The sequence below is a fragment of the Pteropus vampyrus genome, unplaced genomic scaffold (genome assembly GCF_000151845.1).
Source record: "Pteropus vampyrus isolate Shadow unplaced genomic scaffold, Pvam_2.0 Scaffold215, whole genome shotgun sequence".
NCBI classification, from domain to species: domain Eukaryota; kingdom Metazoa; phylum Chordata; class Mammalia; order Chiroptera; family Pteropodidae; genus Pteropus; species Pteropus vampyrus.
In genome coordinates, this window is record NW_011888996.1 from 3226439 (window position 1) to 3250513 (window position 24075).

General features: G+C 34.7%; 1 protein-coding gene and 1 pseudogene across 4 annotated transcripts in view; one reads left to right on the plus strand and one right to left on the minus strand.

Annotated features, from left to right (window-relative positions):
- The window catches only part of STK3 (serine/threonine kinase 3), a 277085-nt gene that overhangs the window by 112656 nt on the left and 140354 nt on the right, over positions 1 to 24075 (minus strand). For 3 of the 4 annotated variants that reach the window (XM_023538226.1, XM_011372913.2, XM_023538228.1), the window contains one exon: positions 13029 to 13166. The exons of the other annotated variant lie outside the window; for it this stretch is intronic. In XM_023538226.1, the coding sequence (XP_023393994.1) occupies positions 13029 to 13166 (138 nt within the window). The remainder of the gene's footprint in view (positions 1 to 13028; positions 13167 to 24075) is intronic. 4 annotated transcript variants of the gene reach the window in all.
- On the plus strand, positions 23645 to 23763 carry LOC111747225 (annotated as a pseudogene).

A 24075-nucleotide genomic window follows, 5' to 3' on the forward strand; every position in this document is an offset into this window, starting at 1 on the left:
ATTTTACCAGATTACAGAAATACTAGAGTTGATGGCAAAGAACCAATAAATTCTTTTATAACAGTTACAGACTAATCACTAGATTAGTTCTATTAACATAGTTGTGGTAGAGACGCCTAGTTCCACAAAATAAAGTTGTAGCTAGACATATCACTGCTCAAGCCATTTTTCAGTCTCCCTTTCAGCTGGCTGTGACTATGTGGTTAAGTTCTGTCAGTGGAACAGAATGGAACGTGAGTGTCACTGTTGTGTTCCACCTCCTGATTTGGGCTGTAAGACACTAAATGTGCTCTCTTCCATGAATTCATCTCTTTCTGCTAAGCTGGAAAACAGATATAGTGCCCTAGAGCAGCGGTCCCCAACCTTTGTGGCTATGAGAATCTAATGCCTGATGATCTGAGGTGGAGCTGAGGTGGTGATGCTAGCGCTGGGGAGCAGCTGCAAACACAGATGAAGCTTCCCTTGCTCACCCGCTGCTCACCTCCTGCTGTGCGGCCTGGTTCCTAACAGTATGGGTCCACGCCTGGGGGTTTGGGGACCCCTGCCCCAGAGACTGGTGGAGTAACAAGAAGGAAGAAACTTCAGTCCTACTCTGAAAATTTTTGAGAAACACTGGTAGGAAGACCACAAAAAATAACTGAAGATAGGCTCTTTGCCTTTAAGGGACTTATTTTCTAGAATAAGGAATAAAACACAAACACATACAAAAAGTTACAATGTGACATACAAGTTACATTTATGATGGTTAGCACAGTCTATATGATTAAGAGAAATAAAAGAAGAAGAATCGCTGAGGTAATCTCAGGTGCCTCATACAGAATAAACAGGTAATTTTAGGGAGGAAGAAAAGTATGAATAAGAAAAAACACACTAAGATAGATAATGTATGTTAGAATACAGTAGGAAGAACACAGTAGGAAGATCTGCCTCCCCAAGACAGAAACACTATTTTAGAAAAATGGTATTCTATGAGTTTAGATAAAGGCAACAGTAAGGCAAGAAGGATAAATACTTAGGCTGAGATGCCTAAATTTTGTTTGAGAGCCGCTTTAATTATATAAACAAGAAAATAAATAAGTAAAAGAATGTCTTTGATAGCATAATCCTGCAGCAGAATTTAGAAACAAAATAGAATGGGGAGAAACTATAATAATGCAAATGTGATTGTTAATAAAGTTAAAAAAAACAGCTGCCACAATTAAGAGAAAGTGAATCTGAATAGGGTTGTCAACTACTTGGCGACAGAAGAAAATAACTTTGGGTGGTGAACACACAACGCAATATATATATGACATATTACTCAATTGTACACTTGAAACCTATATAATTTTAATAAACAATGTCACCCCAATAAATAAAAAAATGTAAAAAAAGAAGTATTTAGTGGCTATATATTAACAGAAGTAGCAGATGAACACTGAGAACCAGAAGAACTGTAAAAATCTCAAATTGTATTATATTTTATCATCTTAGGGAAAATTATGAGCCAATCCTCTAAGTCAAGGGTCCCCAACTCCTGGGCCGTGGACTGATACAGGTTCATGGCCTATTAGAAACTGGGCACAGAAGAAGGTGAGTGGGGTGAGCAAACAAAGCTTCATTTGTCTTTGCAGCTGCTACCCAGCACTAGCATCACCGCCTCAGCTCCACCTCAGATCATCAGGCATTAGAGTCTCATAGGAGTACTGGTCCCTGGTGCCACAAAAGTTTGGGGACCACTGCTCCAAGCCATAGGTTTATCTTTAAGAAATTCCAAAGTGTATATATATTTATGGTTAATCCAGTCTACTGCAAACTTACTTTCGCACAGTTAATTGTGAATTGACTACACAATGTTACAGTACCATTAGTCTATAGAGATAATGTTCTCACTCTCAAAATCTGATTTCATTTGAACTCATGTTTTCCCTACATAATTAATACCGATGTGATTCTGACCAACAAAAAAGAACTGGTTAATGAAGTTAAAAGGGTACTTGAAGAACAAGGCCGTATTATCTGAGCATTCTTGAGACTCAGAAGTTTTATCAGACACACTGACAGATTCCTAAAGAATATTTTTAAAGTCTTTTTTAACATAGCGGGTGGTAAATTTTTTAAAAATGCAAAGCAATATAAAAAAGAACAGAACAACAGAAAACAGAAGAAAAAAGTTGGCAAAAATAAAACATGACAATTATGATTAAAATGTTATTAGCATATAGTAATTGTAAATAAATGAGTTGAATTTCCGTTTATTAAACAGCTTTTTAGTTAAGTACTAAAAGGCACTTAGTTCATAAGATAAATTCAACTACATGCTTTCTATATGAGATATACTTAAATAAATCCAACTCATGTTTCCCTAAGAGACATACTGAAAAGAACTTGGGTTAAAAGTCAAATGGCAATGAAATGTTGGGCAAACACAAAAATATATCAAGAAAAACAATAAAAAAAAGTAGAACTGAAGACAAAAAAAAAGTAAATGAAGTTATTTAATATTAATAAGAGATATTACCCCTTCTTAATATTTTATAGCAGTATGGTTTTTTGTAACATGAGATTGTAGTTTTCCTTTTGTTTTGTTATTCCATATGAGATGAATTACAACACAAAAAGTTATCCTGCCACTTAAGTGCTCAGAACTGAATGTTTCTGCAGATCTTGTGGTATTTATCTCTCTAGTGTGATAATAAAGTTGTAATGAAGACAGGTTTCTGTTAATCTAATCAAGTTTGCTGTTCTGCATTAGCAGTATAAAGGCTAATATATACTATATGGTCTTGCAACAGTTCTAAAGCCTATATGTAATTAATAATAAAAATGCATGAAATTTTTGTTTTTAATAGACCTAAAATTATAATTTTAGGTATGACAGATCTTGGTACAGATGCCTTTTTGACACAGCAAGGCCAAAAAATAACTGTCCAAATATTTTTTTTCTTCTGCATAAGTGGAAAGGGCATTTTTCATACTATATGTGGGCTAATCAATATTTAAAAAGAATTTTAGCATTGTGCAACTAACAACTATAACTAGCCCTGAATCATGGTGACAGTTCCTTATTGGTGTATGTGATATTACTCTAGCAACTATTAAAGTATAACAGTTGAATGATTCCTTTCCCCTCTGGTCCCACAACCCATCACTCAGATAATTTACAGTTTTATTAACAGTGAGGTTGATAAAGTATTAATGATAAAAAGTTAAGATTATCTAAAGGAAAAAAGCAATTATTTGCTGTGGTCATCTTATACACTTATGTGTCAATATTTAGGTTAATATTACAAAAAGCTAAATATTCTAGCAGTGGTGTAATAAAAAGTTACGTCTTACTGTTGACGTATATATGCTCTAATACACAAATGTCAACTTGCTGAAATACACAGACTTAAATTCAAAATACTAATAAGGGACATAATATAAAGATTATAGTTTTAAACTAGATATATTAGTATAGCATGATATATAACAAAAATTACAGAGACATAAGAAGTCGATATAAATAAGACAGAAAATATTAATATCCTTTTCTAGTCACTGAGAAGTAAAATAGGTAAAAAATAAAGATGAAAATCTAAATAATTCTGGCACCAGGTAATGCAGACTTTTGTATGAATCCTGTGTGAGCCTCTGACCCACCGCCAGTGTCCTGGATTTGGGCCCAATGCAGTGGCTGCCAGTTAACTAGAAGAGATTGTAGATACTATCCTGTCCAATTAGTCCATGTCACCAATGAGGAAGCAGACTCTGAAAGGCTAAGCAACATGCCCAAGGCAATACAAAGTTTTCTGCAGAAATACCTCCCTGCTTCATTATAAAGAGGATCTCTGAATGTTTTAATTTTATCTTTTGTCTCTGGCTAAAATCAAGGAAAGACGTCTTTTAGAAAACATTCTAGTTCTACATTTTTATTTTAATTAAAGTTGTGTGAGTGAGGATAAAAAAATGGTGTAGATAGATTCTCTGTTCATCCCTCTGGCGACCAAATCAAAGTTGTGACAGAAACAACGAGCAAACAGCAAGGAAAATCGCCTGGGATCTAGATGAACAAGTCATACAACTAGGCCATACAAGAAACGGCAGAAGGTAGGACAGCACAAGGACACGAGGCTGCCCGGTCCTGAGCATCTGAGTGGAACAGAGGCTGCGACGGTAGCAATATCTACGAGCGGATTTTCGCAGTGTTGAACCTGCTCGCTCTGAGTACCAGCACCAGTTCGGCTGTGCGGGGGGCACCAGGGACTTATAGGCGGACACTGAGTTGTCAGAGTGAGGACCAGAGACTAAGGTCTCTCCTGGACAGAAGTGCCAGCGGCATCCACTGTTCCTCTTTTGAGCCCTCCCCACTCCCAGTGTGCAGAAGCAGAACCGCCACAGCAGAGGCCTCATCAAACTGGATTAACAGAGGTCACTTCGCCCAGAGGATTCCCTGGAACCCCGCCTTCCCCAATTTACGGCCCCATCCAAGCCACATCCAGGTGTATCCTCCGTGAATCAGGTACTCCTTGCTGAGCAGCGCCTAGATTCACATAAGTAGCAGCTGGCCTTGGTTTCTGGTATGGTTTCTTGAGGCAACTATAAACACAGCATCTGTGGATTGCTTGCTGAATCTTAACAGGTGGCCCCGAATCTTAACACTTGACCTGAAGATAAAACTCTCTCAGGACTGTGCCACCGGACACCTACTAAACAAAGCTGCACTAGTAAGACTGAGAGATTTAGGAGCCTTGCTTAGTGCATAGAAACAGACAAGAAAGGCAGCCAAAATGGGAAGACAAAGAAGCAGAAAACATATGAGAAAATAGAACAGAGATTGAGGAATAATGGAGTCAAGTAGTCTAACAGATGCAGAGTTCAAAACACTGGCTATAAAGATGCTCAATAAAATTAGAGGAAGAGTAGATGAACTCAGTGAGAACTTTAACAAAGAGATAAAAAACAGAAAAATGGAAATGGATATAGTATATATAAGGGAACCAGTCAGAAATGAAGAACACATCATCTGAGATGAAGAGTATATTAGATGGAAAAAAAGAGAGTCAATAAAGAAGGGGATCAAACCACCGATATAGAGGATGGGGAAGCCAAGGACACTCAATCAGAATGGCAAGAAAAAAGTCATCGAGGCTATAATAATAATTTAAGGAGCCTATGAGACACTACTAAATGTAAAAATATTCGTGTCATAGGGATATCTGAAAGAAAATAAGACGTTGAAGAGCTATTTGAAGAAATAATGATGGAAAACTTCCCTCACCTGGTGAAGGAAATAGACATACAACACAAAGAGGTTCAGGGAGTCCCAAGAAAGAGGAACCCCAAGACACATCATAATTAAAAGTTAAAGACAAAGAGAGAATCTTAAAAGCAGCAAGAGAAAAGCAGTTAGTTATCTGGAAGGGAGCAGCCATAAGACTGGCAGCTGATTTCTCAAAAGAAACCATGTAGGACAGAAGGGCTTGGCACAAAATATTCAAAGTGAAGAAGACCCAGATCTACAACCAAGAATACTTTATCCAGCAAAGCTATTATTTATTTAGAGTTGAAGGACAGATAAAGATCTTCCTAGAAAAAAATAAGCTAAAGGAATTTTATCAACACCAAGCCGGTATTACAGGAAATGTTGGAGAGACTTCTTTAAGAAGAAAGAACATGTATCAAAAACATGAATAAGAAACGGTAATAACTACATATCTTATCAACAAGTACCTCAAATGGAAAAGAATTAAGTGCTCCAACCAAAAGATAGAGTGGCTGAATGGATTAGAAAACAAGACCCCTACATAGGCTGCCTACAAGAGACTCACTTCAGATTAAATGACACACACAGACCAAAAGGAAGGGGATGGAGAAAGATATTGCCTTGATGGACCTAGAGGGTGTTGTGCTGAATGAAATGGGTCAGACAGAGAAAGACAAATATCGCATGATTTCATGTACATGTGGAATCTAAAGAACAAACAAACAACAAAAACAAAACCAGTAATAAACTCATAGATACAGAGAATATTTTGAGGGCTACTGGATGGAAAGAGGGTTGGGGTGGGGAAAAAAGGCAAAAGGATTAAGAGGTACAAATGGATAGCTGCAGAATAGACATGGAGATGTAGAGTGTAGCATGGGGAAGAAAGTTAATAATGTAATAAATATGTAAGGGGGAAGAAAGGTACTAGATTTACTGGGGTGATCACTTTCGGAGTTATGTGGATCTCTGATCACTATGCTATACAACTGAAACTAGTATATATGCCAACTATAATTGAAAAAAACTCATTGAATTGTACAATGTAAATATGAGCAACTAATTGTCTATTATGTGTCAATAAAGCCAGGAAAAAAAAAATCACTAGACAGAAAAAGAAAATCTAAATAATATAATTAGATTGAATTAAGAGAAAAATCAATAAACAGAAGTTATATCTTTGTTAAATGCCTATGTGGTATCAGCATAGGAATGGAAAGAACAACAAAACAATATAAAGCCCAGAAATAGAATATAATATACAACATAAACTGGCATATTATGAAGATACCAATTCTAATCAGTGTGGAAAAAATTACTTAAATCATAACTGGTGCTCACATAATGGGGGAAGGCGGAGGTGTTACACTAGATCTTTACCACAGACACACCAAAATAAATTTCAGATAAAGGAGTTAAAGTTTAAAAAATAAAAATATAAAAGAACTAGAGGGTAACATAGGAGAATGTTTATATTTTCAATCCAATGCCATGAAGTAAAAGAAAAAAAAAGATGATTTGAATACATACAACTTAAATATGTATAAATGGTCCCCCAAAAATGAATGCAGTAAAAACTATATTTGTAACAGTTATGTCAGACAAGAGGGTGATTATAAAAAGTTTTGAAAGAATATCAATAAGAAAAAGATTAACATAACAAATTCTAAAAGGCAATAAATTTTGACTATTTCCAAATGTATCTAAAGTAAAATCTAAACTAAAATAGAGTGAGCATTCTTAAACCACCTGAACTAATGAAAAGAAAGAAAATATCCCAAATCAACTTACCACATTTTTTATTACGTATTTTAAAAATTAAGGTTGCCTGAAAATTACTCTTTTAAAATCTGGAGTATTTCATCTTAAATTTTGTTCATGTTCCTAATTATCAATTTCTGAACTGACAGAGTTCAAAGTAATGATTTATTCACAAAAGCTTCAGAGAAAAAACAAAAGTTTAAAGTGAACTGAAGAAGAGACTTCTGCTTTTAGACAGATTGAGTAGCCATACTTTTCCCTATACCTCTCCATTAAAGTACAGCTAAATCCCTGGACATTGTATATAAAACATATGAAGACTACAAAGATAGAGAGAAGGTGGCAAATTGGTGAGGGACTGTGGGACTTAAGGAAGGATATAGCTGTGAATTCCATGGGCTTTCTCTTTATTTCATTTATCCTACTCTGGGTACGAAGGAAGCCAGCAACCCAGAAACACCAATGGACACAAACTAAAAAGTCCTTGCTCTCTTGGGCCAAAAGACTGAGATAGGGACAGCAAGTGAGACAAAACTTCTAGGCAATAACCATTCTACTCCAGCCAAACACCACAGGGCAAACATTGGGCCCAACTCCACCAGCAAAGGCTAAGTGGGGAACTTAGACTTCCACCTTCTGGAGGCTGTCCAATCCTTCTACTAAGGGAGTGTCAAAGAAGACCAAGTGTCACACTATGGTGTTCATTTCCACCAAGCAGAACAAAAAGAGCCCCTACCTCCGCTGGTGGGAAATTTCGTTGGAGACTATGTGGAAACCTGACATATCTCTGCCAGAGGGTAATAAAGAAAGCTCAGTGGCCTAGTGGACAATTAGAACTTTCATCACCACCCAGCTATAATGACCTCCTACAGTGCCAGCAGAGGATATGATGGAGCCTGTCCAGTAGGGAGCCTGCCTCATCCCTGTCTGGTAGTAATAAGGAACACCTCCTTAACCCTACATATCAAAGGAGTCTAAGTGGGGAACCTGAACTTCTACTGCTACCTGGAAGAAATGACATGGTGCCCTTTCCCCCCACTGAAGTATTATCAGAGGATGCCTATTATAACAGAAAATTTAAATAAGATCCAGAGTCTCATAATATAATACTTAAAATGTCTAGGTTTCAAATGAAAATCACTCATCATACCAAGCAGCAGGAAAATCTCAAATTAAATGGGAAAAGAAAATAAATACAAATCAACATTCCGACCCAGATGTCAGAATTACTTACAATGATTTTAAAGCAGTCCTCATTAAAAAAAACTTCAGTGAACAATTACAACCATGCTTGTAAACAAATAAAAAATTAGAAAGTCTCAGCAAAAAAAAGGAAAAATATAAAAAAGAAACAAATGAAAATTTTAGAAAAGACAACCAACATTTAAAATTTGATAGATGGACTTAAGAGTAGAATGAGGACAGAGAAAAGAATCATTAAACTGGAATATAAAACAGTAGAAATTATACAACATAAACAATAGAGAGAAAATAGACTGGAATAAAAATGAACAGAACCTCAGAGACCTATGTAACTAAAACAAAAGACCTAACATTTATGTCAGTGGAGTCTTCGAGAGAGAAGAGAAAGATGGTAGGGCTGAAAAAGTGACTGAAAAAATAAAGAAAACTTCCCCAAGTTGGAAAGCACTATAAAGCTACATATTCGAGAAACCCTGACAAAACCCAAACAGGATAAATCTAAAGAATTCATATCAAGGCACATGATAATTAAACTTCAGAAAATTAAGACAAAGGAAAAAAAAATCTTGAAAAGAGCAAGAGGTAAAACAATTCGGATGACAGTGGATTTCTCTTGTGGTTGGAGAAGATTTTGGCATTTTTTGCCTTTTTTCTTGAGGGACTGTTCTGCTTCCTGACTGTATAATGGGAATGCCATTAAAGTTCTGAATCCTATAAGAACAAATCCTATAAGAACAACATTTTTTAAGTGCTGAAAGAAAAGACCTATCAACCAAGAATTCTATAACTAGTGAAAATATCCTTCACAAATGAGAAGAAATAAGATGCTCCAGATAGAGGAAAACTAAGAGAATTTGTTACCTATACTAAAAGAATAGCTAGAAAGAAGTCCTCTAAATAGAAAGGAATTACTAAAAGAAGGAACTTTGAAACATTAGGAAAAAAATGATGGAAAGAGCAAAAATACAGTAAATATAATAATTTTCCTTATTGTCTTTAGTATTCTCATCTGTTTAAAGATTAAAGCAAATATTATAACACTGTTTGATATGCATACTCAATGTATGAAAAAAGTATTTAAGACAATTATAAATGGGAGGGATGGCAAGGTAGCTGAACTGGTAAACATCCACAGATTCTCCAACCGTGAGTGCGCTCTCAACTTACATGTCCCCAAAAGTTGGATACAAATCTTTCTCTTCCTTGTTTTAATGATGGCACTTTTCTCAATTTTTGGAAGACAAACAGGCCCAACTTCCCTTCTGACTACAGTCATATTAAACAAACAGAGCATACCAATGATATACGTCACTACTATAAAAACTACTTAATTTGTTAGGAAATTCTGTTTCATAGATTAAAAATAATTGTGGTTGGAAAAGATTTTGGCATTTTTCTGCCTTTTTTCTTGAGGGACTGTTCTACTTCCTGACTGTATAATGGGAATGCCATTAAAGTTCTGAATCCTTTAAGAACAAAACTGATATTTTTAGAGTTGTGCTTTTAGGAATGTTATATTTTTCCTCCATAAAATCTTTTTCCTCCACAAAAAAGGTGTTGAATATCTGTTAAAACAAACAAACAAACAAACAAACAAACAAACAAACAAACTACTCCTCACATAAACTGGTAAAATAAAGAATAAGTAACACACCATGGGAGTTCACGCAGTAACCCAACACCACCTGCTACAGCCAAGCCCAGAGTCAATTCAAATAATGGCAGATCTCAGTCAACCTAACATTTTTGTAGAAGGCCAGCCTGGGACAGAAGCTGACTTTCAGGTTTTAGATTGCTCACCAGCAAGTACAGGGATCATCTTCAGATCAGGAACTCTTGTGCCACTAAGCTAAACTTGAACCTTGTCCTTTAATATCTCTGGGGTTTCAATTTCCTCATCTTTTAAAAACAAGTAAGAGTTCAATTCAACAATCATTAATTCTATCTATAATTCTTTTAAACTTACACAATTATTTATCATATGTCATAGACAATAAACCACTATAAAAACTTCAACATGAATTTCTTTTTAAAAATTGTTTATCAGGGTCTGCAAATCAATATAGTATAATCTGTACATGTAGGCTATAGACATATTTCCACTAAAACTTAGCAGTAAGATTGTTCTGAGAGTTAAAATATAATTTAACTCATACAAGACATATGCAAAATTCCTTTAAGAGAGAGAATGACTTTCTAGGAATCCAGAAAAATAGACTCTAATGAGGCTCTAATGAAACTTAGGATAATTATCCTTTCTATTATGTTTTTACTTTATTTTATTTTATTTATTATTTTATTACTTTATTAGTACCCATCCAGGTACTAACCAGGCCCAACCCTGTTTAGTTTCCAAGATCAGACAAGATCGGGCAGGTTCAGGGTGGCATGGCCATAGACTAAAAAACTTTTTAAATCAGAAGTTTGTTATGTTAAAAACACATAATGAATCCAATAGACAATGTATTAACCAATGGATCTCAGAAGTGCAAAAGTAGTTCCCTCCCAAAAGGCACAGTACTGACCTTGAATTAGTTACATTCAGAATAATGACCCCAAAATAAGTTATTTCATTCTAATATGAGAAACGATATGTGCAGGGTGCTTATGGAAACACAGAGGAACAACTGGCCTAAACTAGGATAAAGAGAAGGTTTTCTGGAGGAGCACCTGATTTGAATTAGAAACAATAAGACAATGAGTAAGGAGACTGTTGGTAAACAGGGTCTTTAAACTAAGGGGTTGGGGGCAGTGGGGACAGAATGAGAAAAGGTACAGAGGATCAGAAAAGCACAGTATGTATAAGAAACTACAAGTCTATTATTTCAATATTTATACAGGAAAAAGGGAAGGCGATGAGGGGTTTGTCAGAAGGCCAGACAAGGACACCAAATTATAACAGAAGTCCTTGAATGGTCAACAAGAAAGTAAATATTGGCTCATAAGCACTATACATAAGTACTATATAAAACCAGGTGCACTGTTTGCCCTTATTATAAATAAGGATGTTTGGTCCAAACCCAACTAGAAGATGGAGATAACAGAGCTTGTTAATGTAGTCCATACAGGTCAATTTTCTGTGCAGAAAGTAGAGTGAGGAGTGGAACTAGGGGGGCAAATGGAATAAACCTAGATTAATCACTGTGTGATCTTCAGTGTCATTTAACCTTTTTGGGCTCCAGTACCGTCATCCACAAAATTAGGAAATTATACTAGAATATTTCTTAAATGCTCTTCCATCCTAAAATCTCTGAGTTAAAAACAACAGACTTTATTTTCTTAAGAAATAGTAGAAAACATGAAAGAAAAACTAGAAAGAAATACTGGTTAAATTATCCAAAAAGCAGCTGGATAAAAGTAGATACATTTAGATTTACTTTCGTCATACTTTATGCTATTTGTCTCACTTTTTCTGGGCTTCCCCCTCTCCTTTTTTGCCATCTTTGGGGTTGAATAATTTAGACACTTAATATAACAATATCAACAGGTCCTTGATTTATGTGCTCAAAATTCCTCTGAAATGCTGACCGTATTTCAAAATAAATATTTCCATTAATTTTTAAAAGGTAGGTATTTGCACATAACAAAAAAGTCAAAAGGCTCAAAAAGAGCATTTAGCAAACAGTAAATTTCCTTCCTACTCCTGCTTCTCAGCCATACAATGACCTTATCTGGAGGCCAGTTTCTTGATTATTTTTTCAGAGCTACCCCACTACAAGTATTGACATATGCACATATACATATATGTGTGTATAGGTGTGTGTATTTTGTCAATCACTCCTCTTGACTGACCTTAGATTGTTTCCATTTTGTTGACAGATAAGTTGTTCTCATCTTTTCCATTACAATGTTCTATAACTATTTTCACACATGTTACTTCATATATGGTTAAATTTTTCTGTAGAGGACATTTCTACAAGTGTTAATTGTTCGGTCAAACAATGTTATATTTTATTTTAGATAGGAATTGCTAAATTGCCTTCCATGGAGACTGAGTACTAAGTTATATTTTCGTAATAATAAATATTATTCTTAAGAGCCTGTTTACTATACCCTTCAACAAACCTCTTTTTTTAAAACAATACTTTGGAAAAATCACTTTTTATAAGAGCCATGTTTTGAAGCCTTTTGTGATTTAACAAAAAGAATTATTTTCCAAATAGCAAGTTTTGTTAATGTGAGACACAATTATTATTAGCTTAGAAGTCTGAGCCAATTCTGTTGGGAAAGTAAAGACTCACAAATACATATTAAAAGTATTAAATTATTTCTATTTGCACTAGATTTCAAGTTAGATATAAAAAAAACCTCCAGACACTCTTGATACAAAGTCTCCGTGTAGTAGAGATACCACACCTCTTCACTTAGGTAATCTTGTAACCAGTTTCACAACATGTGATCTTTTCAAAGAGCTCCCGGATCTTGTATTTATGTAACTTTTAAGAGAGCAAAAAGTCAAAGAAGAGATGCTGGGTCAAGGAATAATACATCAGGAAAAAAACACGAGAAATAAGTCATTTCTGAAATGAGAACCCTTGGAAGTTTTGTTTTAAAACAACTTTAGGGGGAAAAAATTGACTACAACAATAGCAACAACAAAACAGAAAAAAGGAGAAAAGAAAGAATACTGAATTTAGGAAAAAGAAAAAAAAATGAGACAAAACATACTTACAGAAAAGAATGGGGCAGTGGGTTTGGGTGTGGATGTGCATGTGTGTGCTCTATCAACCCATGATTTCCTGGGAAGTTAGAAATCAGTTAGCAAAACTCACAGTCAATGTCAGAAAGCTAAAAAATATAAAGAATATATTCTTCCTTTAGCAGCATAAGCACTGACCTGTAAAAGTTGTGTTGCAGTAGCTCTCTGCTCAGGATTCTTCACTAGGCACTTTTTAACAAAATCGGTGAAATCATCAGACCAAAGTTCTGGTTTCCTGAATGTTGGTGGTGGATTTGTAGGAATCATAAAAATAGCCTAGTAAAAATTAAATACCCAAAAGACATGGTAAGAATCACAATAGCACACCAAATAAACAAATCTCTTCATCTACCTTTTTATCAGACTCCCAATCTGAAAAACAAATTTAAGCTGTTCTAGGATTTCCAGTAAGAATGCAATTCAGGAAGCAAGTCCATCTGCTACTAATGTAATCATTTCCCATTAAATTTCCTCTATTTGAATTGTAGCTCATTGAGCACATCATTCTTTATTTTACCTATTATTTTTAATCAGTCTCCAAAGAAGGCTGCATTTCTAAACCTTTCACCAAACTATGGACAGTCTCTAGTTAAAGAGATATATCCCCAAATTTTGCTATTGTGTGCCAGATTTACTTCTCACTGCTCAAAATGGCTAGCAGCAGTCCAATTTGCTTTTGCAATCCAGAATATTTACATATAAATAAAATCATTCCTCTTATTTGAAATAATACTTAATAGGACCAAAATTTTCTATTTCTCTTTCAAAATATGAGTCAGGATTCCAAATGAAAAGTTTTAAAACTAATATACTACTTAAATTCACCACTAAAGATTTAATTTGGTATTAATGAATTTAGTACTGATGACAGTACATCCAGAAAGTTCACAATTCAAAAGCTCTAAAAAGTTGCCCTGTCATCTCTGTCCTCTTAGCTATCCAGCCACACTTTTTCAACTAAGAGAATTAATCCCTAAAGTTCTTAGGAAATCACTGTATGTAATGAATTAACTCCTTTCCTGGGCATCTAGAATAGATCCTGATAAAATGCCATCACTAAAATATCATTTTCTTTGAAAAGATAGAAAAGATATGAACACAATAAATGTAAACCAAATGTATCATGTACTCAATAAATACTAGCTATTTTCATTTTCATTTCTACATATTATAAAAAAGGCAAGAGGCAAACACGGCAATGGCAAAAATTTTACAAAGTAAAGTGAATTCAGCAATATTATACTTAACTACAGTTGAGTAGGTGAGTATATACAATTATACAATCAACGTAACAGGTGGAACGAGGAAAAAAATGGCTTTTTGGCAGTCTTAAAAATACACGTACATGCAGCATACAAATGTGGTTCTCCCGAAGACATATTCAGGGGTGAAACACCCCAAAAACCCTTTCTTGACTGCAGAATTCTCTGACTTTCCTGAAGAGAGATGTGTCTGTCTCTGTTCTCTCCTCATTTTTCCACCTGGCTTTTAGTGGTTTTTTCTCTTCATGAGTAAACAAATTTCAGGTCCACAAACTTATGTCCCTTCTCCTTAATGCATAAAGAAAATTAAAATGGTAATACTAGAAACTACGATAATATTTAGAAACTAAACTTTTTACCACTGAAAGAAAAGAGAAACTAATCATAGCTATGCTTAAATCTTCTGTTAGTATATAGAGAAAACGCCAAAACTATAGACAAAATATTTTGGGGGATATCAATTTTAAGGATTCCTTTGATATAATAAAAGTGTTCTACTCTCCACTGGTTTTTTAGTAACTGTTCAAAAAGCCATTCACAAGTCTCTAGAATCACAGAATTTCCAGAGTGAAAAATATATGACAGATCATATAGCTCAATCTTCTCATTTAACAGAAAAGGAATTAAAAGCTCAGAGAGACTAAGTGACTTAAAAACAATATTTCGGGCATACCAAAGGGCCTTTATTTAAAAGATTAGGATAGCGTTCTAATGCTTCTACTATGTTTCAAGAAACAAGAAGGTAAAGTACAAAGCAAAGAGAGTTGCTAAATCTAAACAAACAGCTACTAAGAGGATAAAGAGATAATAAATGATGATTCTGTTTCCAATGTATATGTCTTCTCAGGTCCTTCTCATATTTCTAAGTGAGTAAGAAAGCATAAGCAAGTTTTGAGCCTTTAAGACAGTGAGAGGAAATGTCTTAAAACTTACAACTCTGTCAGTCACTAAGTTGAAGATCATTCAATGAAATATGAACAAGAAAAGGACTATTCAATAAAGAAAATATACTATTTTCAACAAATGATGCTAGAAAGACTGGATAGCCACATACAATAAAAATAATTTGGATGCTTATGTTACATCATATACAAAAATTAACTCAAAACATATCAATGACCTAACCATAAGAGCTAAAACTACAAAACTCTTAGAAGAAAACTAGGAGGAAAGCTTCATGACACTGAATTTGGCAATCATATCTTGGATAAGACACCAAAAATCCAGGCAACAAAAGAAATAATAAATTAGACTTCATCAAAATTTAAAACTTTTCTGCATCAAAGCACACTATCAACAGAGTAAAAAAGCAATCCACAATGTGAGAAAATATTTGCAAATCATATATCTGAAAGGGGGTTATACTAAGCATACAGAAAGAACTTTTATAGTTCAACAACAATAAAACCAAACAACCCAATTAAAAAATGAGCAAAGAATTCAAAGATATTTCTTCAAAGAAGATTTACAAGTGGCAAATAAGCACATGAAAAGATACACAACATCGCTAATTACTAGGGAAATGCAAATCAAAACCACAGCGAGATACCATTCACATCCATTATCAGGGCTATTATTAAAAAAAATAAAAACAGAAAATAAAAATAACGAGTGGTTGCAAGGATGTGGAGCAACTGGAACCCTCGTGCATTGCTGGTAGAGATGCAAAATGGTGCAGCTGCTATGGAAAACAGTATGGCAATTCTTTAAAAAATTAAACATAGAATTACCATATGATCACTCAATTTCACTTCTGGGTATATACCCAAAGGAAGTGAAAGCAGGGACTAGAAATAACATGTATGTATACATTCATGTTCATAGCAGCATTATTCATAGTAGCTAAAAGGTAGAAGCAACCCAAGTGTCTATAGACAGATAAATGGATAAACAAAATGTGGTGGGTGGGTGGGTGTGTGTGTGTGTGTGTGTGTGTACATATATACACAGTGAAATATTTATTCAAATTTAAAAAGAAAATTTTGACACACGCTACAACATAGATAAAACTTGAGCCAGTCACAAAAGGACAAATATTGCACTGGTACTTCTTAGATGAGGTACCTAGAGTAGTCAAAGTCATAGACATAGAGAGTATATAAAATGGTGGTTGTCAGAGGTTGTAGAACGAGGGGGCATTGGGAAGTTAGTGCACAGAGTTTCAGCTGGGGAAATTGAAAATATCCTGGAGACAGATAGTGGTGACTGTTGTACAGCAATGTGAATGTACTTGATTTTACAGAACTGTACACTTGAAAATGGTTAATTTTACGTTGCATAAATTTTACCACAATTAAAAAAACTTAAATGAGGGAAAATAAAAAGTAATAATCAAGTTCAGAAATATCTGTTGAGTACTCACTGCAAAGTATGGTGTTAGGCACTATATGGAGCTCAGAGATGCAGCAGGAAATACAATTACTACTTGTAACCTAGTCTGGTAATAAAAGAACAAGCAGTAAAAGAATTAAAGAATAGTACAATAAAAGAAGAAATGATATAAGGCATAAAGAAGAGAGGTCATTCCCCTTAGAAGAAATAGCATAAGGAAAAGCGAAAGCAAGGAATAAGGCTGATGGGAGGAGCAGAGAACAAGCTGGTTACCCTGAAAGGGACTACAAAATGACAGATTAGAAAAGGAATGTAGAATGTGGAGTTTCATCAGCAAGAAAGTGTACAACTGAAAGAAGTTATTTTTTCCGGTGTGTGTTTATGTTTGTTTTTGCTTTTAATCAGAGTTTATGACCCCAAAAGTAGATTTTTTTTTTAATTAAAAACCTGGAAACACTCCAAATATAGAACTAAAAAAAGCAGTTAGAGGCTAGCGTAGATGCCCCAAGATGAAAAATAAAGAATTCGACTAAGATAGTATCTACAGGAAGGAAATGAAAGAAATGAGGTATGAAATACTACAAAGAAAGAACCAAAAGTACATCCTAACGACATTGTTTGGGAAGGGTAGAAAAAAGGAAGAATGAATGATTACTCCAGAATTCAAGAAATAAAAAAAATACACTTTAATTTCAAAAAGCACGCAAGTATTCTAACAATTCACTATATCATTCTTTTGAAAGCCCTTGGAATATGCAGCAATTCACTACAATGTGTTACCACAGGTTTCTTACTTGGAAGTGATCCAAAGGATTTTCTGTGGACAAAGCATTGAAGATTCAATATCCAAGTCTATTGATTCTGGGGTAAGAGTTAATCTCTTTAATACTGGATTCATCTTCTTCAAAAAGGAAAAATCCTTTAACAGAAGGTCTTATACATCTTACATCATATTACAGGTATTATATTTAAGACAGTCCTTCACAAGGAGTGCAGCTAATTTTATGACAATAAGCATCTATCAAATGACAAGTATTTATCAAGTACTTCCTGTGTGTTCAGAACTATATTCTAATAAAGAAGTAGCAAACTGATCGGCTACAGGCCAAACAGCATCAGTAGATATTTTGTTTGGGCAACATGGCGCTTACATTCCCACAAGGTAAGAATGTGATGGATTTAGACTGATTTTACCCAAGATGTATGTTCTCCTTTTCAGATGGGCCCCACCTATCCTGGCTCAATTATCTACTTTTTCTGATGGTCTCTTTAAGTATCTAACTATGTAAGCCCTGCTATAACAGATGTTAAAATATGATAGATTTCTCGGACTCACAGAGCTCATAGTCAACCTGTGGGGGAAAAAACAAACAGAGAAAAACAAACAGACAGCAACGGAGTGCTAGAAAATATGCTTCTGTAAATAACCTAATTCACCTCAGACAGCTCTACAAAACAGTGCAAAGCACCTACATAAGCCCCTACACAGAGAGACCTCAAAGGGCAGGTAAATGATACTAGATTGTCTAGATAAATGTTGTTCATCTGCACTTCTGTTACAAACTGATGGATAACAACACAGTGATTTATGTCCTTGAAGCTAATGCTCTCCTTTGAACTTTGAGACAATGAGTTGCTGTCTTATCTTCAGATAATCTTAACATATAAGGCTTGCCTCAGCAGTAGCTATTAGAAACTCAAGGATAAAAAGCTTAACTCTAACTCTTATTTACACAGTACTATCATAAAGTGATCCTAAAATATTCACATCCTATTCTCAAACAAGCACAGAACTGCATACAGTTCAAATGAGTCTTAACATATGATCTACAAAAATGTAGAGACTTTAAAGTCTCCAGGAAACCCACTATACCTTCTATTTCCATTTTTTTTAGGTTAGATAATCAATAACAAACTGACAGATTTTCTCACAAACTTTACTTTTTTCAACTAATTTAACCTAATCATGAATCACAGAGGATCCTCTTAAGAATCTCCAGATTTTGCATGAGTTGATTAGGTAATAGGCCTCTGCTATAGAAAGTCTGGCAATCACTGGTTAGCCTTAGACTAACAATTCACTCCCTTCCTTCTCACCAACCAAATCACATGGATGCACATTACAGCCATATAATTTATCTTATCTCTAACACCATTTTGATTTAAGAATGTTAGTACAATAAATGCTATGATTATCCTTGTATTTGTTTCTACACAATGTGTTGCTTAACTACATATTGAACCTCTGATTAAGTTATAAAAAGAACTTCTCTGATCACAATTTGTCTTAAGAAGCCAAAAAATGTAAATGTTTCAAAACAACTAATTATCTTCATGCCTGGAATTTCATGCCTTAGACTCCAGGAGCACCCAGAAGTTGTGGAAAGAGCTAGAGCTGGGAAACTGCAATACCTGAACTTTATAATCTCAGTGGAGTGAGTCAACGCATGTCTCTGAAGTTAAGGATTTGTGAATGTGCAGAAACAATGAACACACCAGAATAACAAGGAAATCTGTGCCACTACCCAAGAACCTCAGGTGTATGAGCAAAAGGTTATCTTCGTAACAAATAAATGAGATAAAGGATGAGAAAGCACTTTAAAAAACTTCAAAAACTAAACAAACATAGCTGTTTCCTGAGAGAAAATATAATAGGTAGCAAACTATTAAGTCAAAAATATATATATAATTTCTGAAAAGAATATGTAGTAAAAATAATTTTTAAAAGACTTATAAATAAGACAGCAAACAGTATAATGGAACGAAGCCAACACTTGACCCAGGTCAAAGTAACAGGCTGAAGTCCCAAATCATCCTCTCACTGTGCACCCTCAATTTTTTCATATAAGTGAAGAAGTGGGTCTAGATATTTTTCGGGTTCCTTTTTGGGTCTAAAAGACTCTGGCACTCTGATTGCCTAGCAATGTAGTAGTTAAGTCCTAGGTAGACAAGTATTAAATTGTGAGATGGAAAGGAGACAGAGGTGAGGGGAGGATATCAAAAGGCCAACCAATCGCTTCTTGGTCTCTTGAGTAAAACCAAGTGTAAAAGGCCTGCTTAGCTGTTAATATAAAAATATAAATCTAAATTTTTATCACCACTCCCTCAAAAGCAAATTTGAAATAGACATTTTTAAGAGAATAGTAAAATTTACAGTGAAAATTGCTCAAGAGCGCAGTTTCTACAGTAAGCACAGGGTTAAAGTATCTTAAGTATGACCTCACAATTCACTCCAGTTGCAGGAACTTCAGTAATCATTAATCTAGCCAATAAAGACCAATTTGCCTGCCTAGGGACCAAATTCAAAGGAGTGTAGCTGGTGCCCTGGCAGTGCAAAGTGAATAAGAGAACCAGCTCTAGAATCTGAGCTCTAGATGGCACTGGGTACAATAACACCACCATTATGAGTAGCTAGCTATCTGACCTATTTTACTTCTCTATGTCCTCTTTCCACATTTGAAAAGTGGGAATAATAATGGTACCTACCTCATAGGGTAGTTTAAATGATTTAACACATGTAAAATACTTAGTGAAAGTAAGAATATAAAGTTAATAGTACGGAATGGTTACTTCTCATAAAAATGACAAGTATGCAGCAATAAAGATTGAAAGATGGTACAGAATCTCAAAAACTCAGAATAGCAATTTACAACTATGAGATTGCATAAGATTCAATTTTAAAAATGTATTATAAGGCCCACTGTATAGTCAACTTTTAAAAATTGTATTTGTAATGGAACAAAGGCTTCACTTCAAAGCATTGCTTGTCGCAAATGGCAGTATTTCATCTTTTCTTATGGCTGAGTAATATTCCATTGTATATGTGTACTACATCTTCTTTATCCATTCACCTATTGAAGGACACCAGAGATGGGTCTTGAGAATATCACACTAAGTGAAATAAGTCAGTCAAAAAAAGTCAAGAACCATATGATTTCACATTTCACCCATATATAGGATATAAAACTGAAAGCAACAAACAAGACAAACAAACAAAAACACAGACTACATTATGGTGGCTGCCAAAGGGAAAGAGGGGTAGGGAGAATAGTAAAGGATAAAGGGAGTTCAAATATATGTTAAGGGAAGGAGACTTGACCTTGGGTGGTGAAAACACAATGCAATATACAAACAATGTATTATAGAATTCTATACTTGAAACCTATATAGTTTTATGAACCAATGTCACCCCAATACATTTAATTCAAAAAATAAATAAAAGCATTACTTAAGTTACTGCCTATTCCAGTCTGCCCCTACAGCTACCTTTCACACAAGCATAATTTAAATCTCAATACTTTTTATCGTATTCAATAAAATCTTAACCATCTTTCAAAACTGAAAATGTCCCTTTAAGAGAATTCAAAAATATTCATAAAACATGGCTACAGAAGAAATCAAAAGTGAACAAGAGCCATCACTTATGGATCTTTATCATTCCACTCTCCCTCAGATCTCCCAAGTTAGAATTCCTGAGTGTAGTAATCAGTTCAACTAACTTTTCTGAGCACATAAAATGTATCCATACCTACAATAAAAGAACCTCTTCAAGAAGCTTAGGGCTAGGACAATGTACACCAAATAATTTCAAAGAAATAGTGTAAGTGCTAAAATAGAATTGAACAATGGGCATTATGGCTTAGCTCAAATTGCTGTCTGAAGAAAAATGAGACTTGAGCTGAGTCCTGAAGAATGAGTGAATTAATGAAGCACAGAAAAAAGAACAGCCATGTTCAAAGGTGTGAGGTCTGAAAATACTATGGGGTCTATGAGAGAAATAGACTTCTTTCAGGTGTGGGGCAGGGAAATTACAAGGTGAGCCTGGAGTATCTTATTGGCCCTTAAAGAAAGGGATCACTTCAAGATTAATTGAATCATGTCAAAAGAAGTTCATAACCTGTAGAACTCAGCTCCACCCACAAAAGATTCTGATTTAACTGATCTGAAGTAAGGACCAGGCACAGTATTTTTTGTCTCCCAAGTTTCTAACATGCAGCCACTGAGCACCACCATTCTAGAACACGAAATACAAGGCAAATACTAGCACTCCATATGCCTCAATTTTAGCACCTTCAATATTTTAATTTGTACTCCAATTAGTTATAAAGTCATTCTAAATGTCCTGGATAACAAGGAACTACTTGAAGACACAGTGTCTATGAAGTCTGTATCCTCCACAACATTAAGCATAGTTACTTGTGCAATAAAAAAATTAAATTTATTTTGAGTGTTGATATAAAGACTTCTAGTTAAATATGGTAACTTAAACATACCAATTACCCTCAATTCCATTCCAAAAATCCTACTAAATAAGCACATTAAGAATTTTTTATAAAATTCTTAAGGAGGCTTACTTACAGTCCAAAGAGAGAGGGACAGTAGCATATATGATAGCAATAAAATTTTGGAAACAGAAAAGTAAATGGATGAGTTATAACTGGCTCAAAGGATCTGAGAAATCAATGAGAAGCAATCAATTCCCTGCACAAAACATCAATTCCCGGCACCAGACACATCCAATGACAGGGAAAATCTACAGCAATGAGCACACCTGTTCCCCAGATCTTAGTCTGTAAAATGTTACTCCCCACTAAAAGAAACGTGTGCTCCTTGAAGAAACAACTTAATTCAGGGCTGGGATGGGGAAACTACAAAAGAGCCTGGGGCATCTTGTAGGACCATAAAGTATGGAAGCACTCAAAGATTAAGAGAACATGTCAAAAGGACACAAGACTAGCCAAACTTTAAGATAACTGAGCATCATCACGATCGTAATAATGACTATAACTGATTATAACATACTGAATAAAATTAAAATCAATTAGTCTGTAGTGATAGTCTTTAAACGGAGAGTTTAAGAAAAGCTGTTCTTTATAGAAACATATGAACTAATAAATACACAATGATTGAATTAGAATATCAGTGCCATTGGAATGTTGCCTCACTTTCCAAGTTACCTAAGATGGCTGCTCGAACACTAGCAATCACATCCTCACCAGACAGCAGGGAGGAGGTAGGGGGACCAGCAATATAGGTAGGGTTTTAGTCAGCTCTCTAGCCAGCCTTCCTAAAAGTCCAACATAACACTTTTAATCTAACAGCCAGATCTTGGGTATGAAAGGAATGATGAGAAATGTAGTCTAACCACTGTTTCAGTGTAATATCAGAGAAGAATATCCACAATTATCAGGAAAAAAAAATGATTAAAATACACCTCTCCCTTTTCTAACTACATATACTTCAATCGAAACAATGAATGCAGAAACGACATTCGACTATCTTTCACTAGGTCAACCACTCATTATATTTTTTGGGAGAAAAGTTATTTTAATAAAAATATATTATTTATTTTAACATGTAATTAAATTGTTATTGTTAAATGAATTAATAAACACATTTAAACTTTTCTCACTTTTAATATTTAATATGGCATATATTAATAAATAGAACCCACCTAAACAAAAGCTCTTTGGGTCCTCAATTTTTAAGAGTGGAAAGGGGTGCTCAGATTCAAAAGTTTAAAAACTGCCATTCTATAGTGAATGTAAATTATAAAAACTAATACAAGTACTTTCTCCTATTTTACATATGTCCACCAACAAATAGCACCACAACGAAGTCAAACTTGTTTCACTTTTCAATGTGTACTTTTAATCGTTATTATGTTTAGAATTTTTTTTACATATTTGAAATGGTAACATAGATATAATTTAGAGTATGCTTTTTCCCCCCTAAGTAACCATATTCTATTATATCTGAAAAAAGCTGAAAGAAAACGGTGTATAAAACATCAAAGAGAAATCTAGAAAAATGAAATTGGTAGTGTGTCTCCAATACTAAGAAAAGACGCCCTGGCTCACTGAAGAATGTATCTGGTTCTCGCAACAAGTAAATTCATAAGGTAGACAAAGATAATCACAGCTTGATGACAGCAGCCGATAAGATCATCCAAATAACTGCCTTATTCTGGTTCACCTGGTAGCCTTCTGACAAAAATTTGGGTTCTCAAGTAAAACTGAGAACCAACAATCAAATGATTCCTGTTTGCATGAGAATTAAATATCTTTTTTAAAGGAATAAATTGGAATTCTGGTTTGTATACCAGTGAACTTTGTTAATTTAAGTCCAACCTGTGAGACAGTTTCATATTTATTGTGCTGTGTCTACGGCCATGCCACTCTGAACGTGCCCGATCTTGTCTGATATTGGAAGCTAAGCAGGGTCGGGCCTGGTTAGTACTTGGATGGAAGACCGCCTAGGAATACCAGGTGCTGCAGGCATAAATAAACAAACAAACAAACAAAATTTATTGTGCTGATAGATCAGTTTTAAATGATGAATGCTATTCCCTGTGACTTTCTCTGGATAGTCAACTGACTTTCCTCAGAGAATATACACTTTCCTGAAACATTATGTTCATAATACTTCATTAATAACCTAAATTTCTACATTGGCAAAAGAAGAGTTCCCTGCCAGTAACAGAGCAGATTAGGTCATATATCCTCAAAATAATGTGATGAGAAAAAGGCTTTACCAAGAGTTGTGACTAAAAATCAATAGTATTGCTGCTCCTCTCATTCGACAGGCAGCTG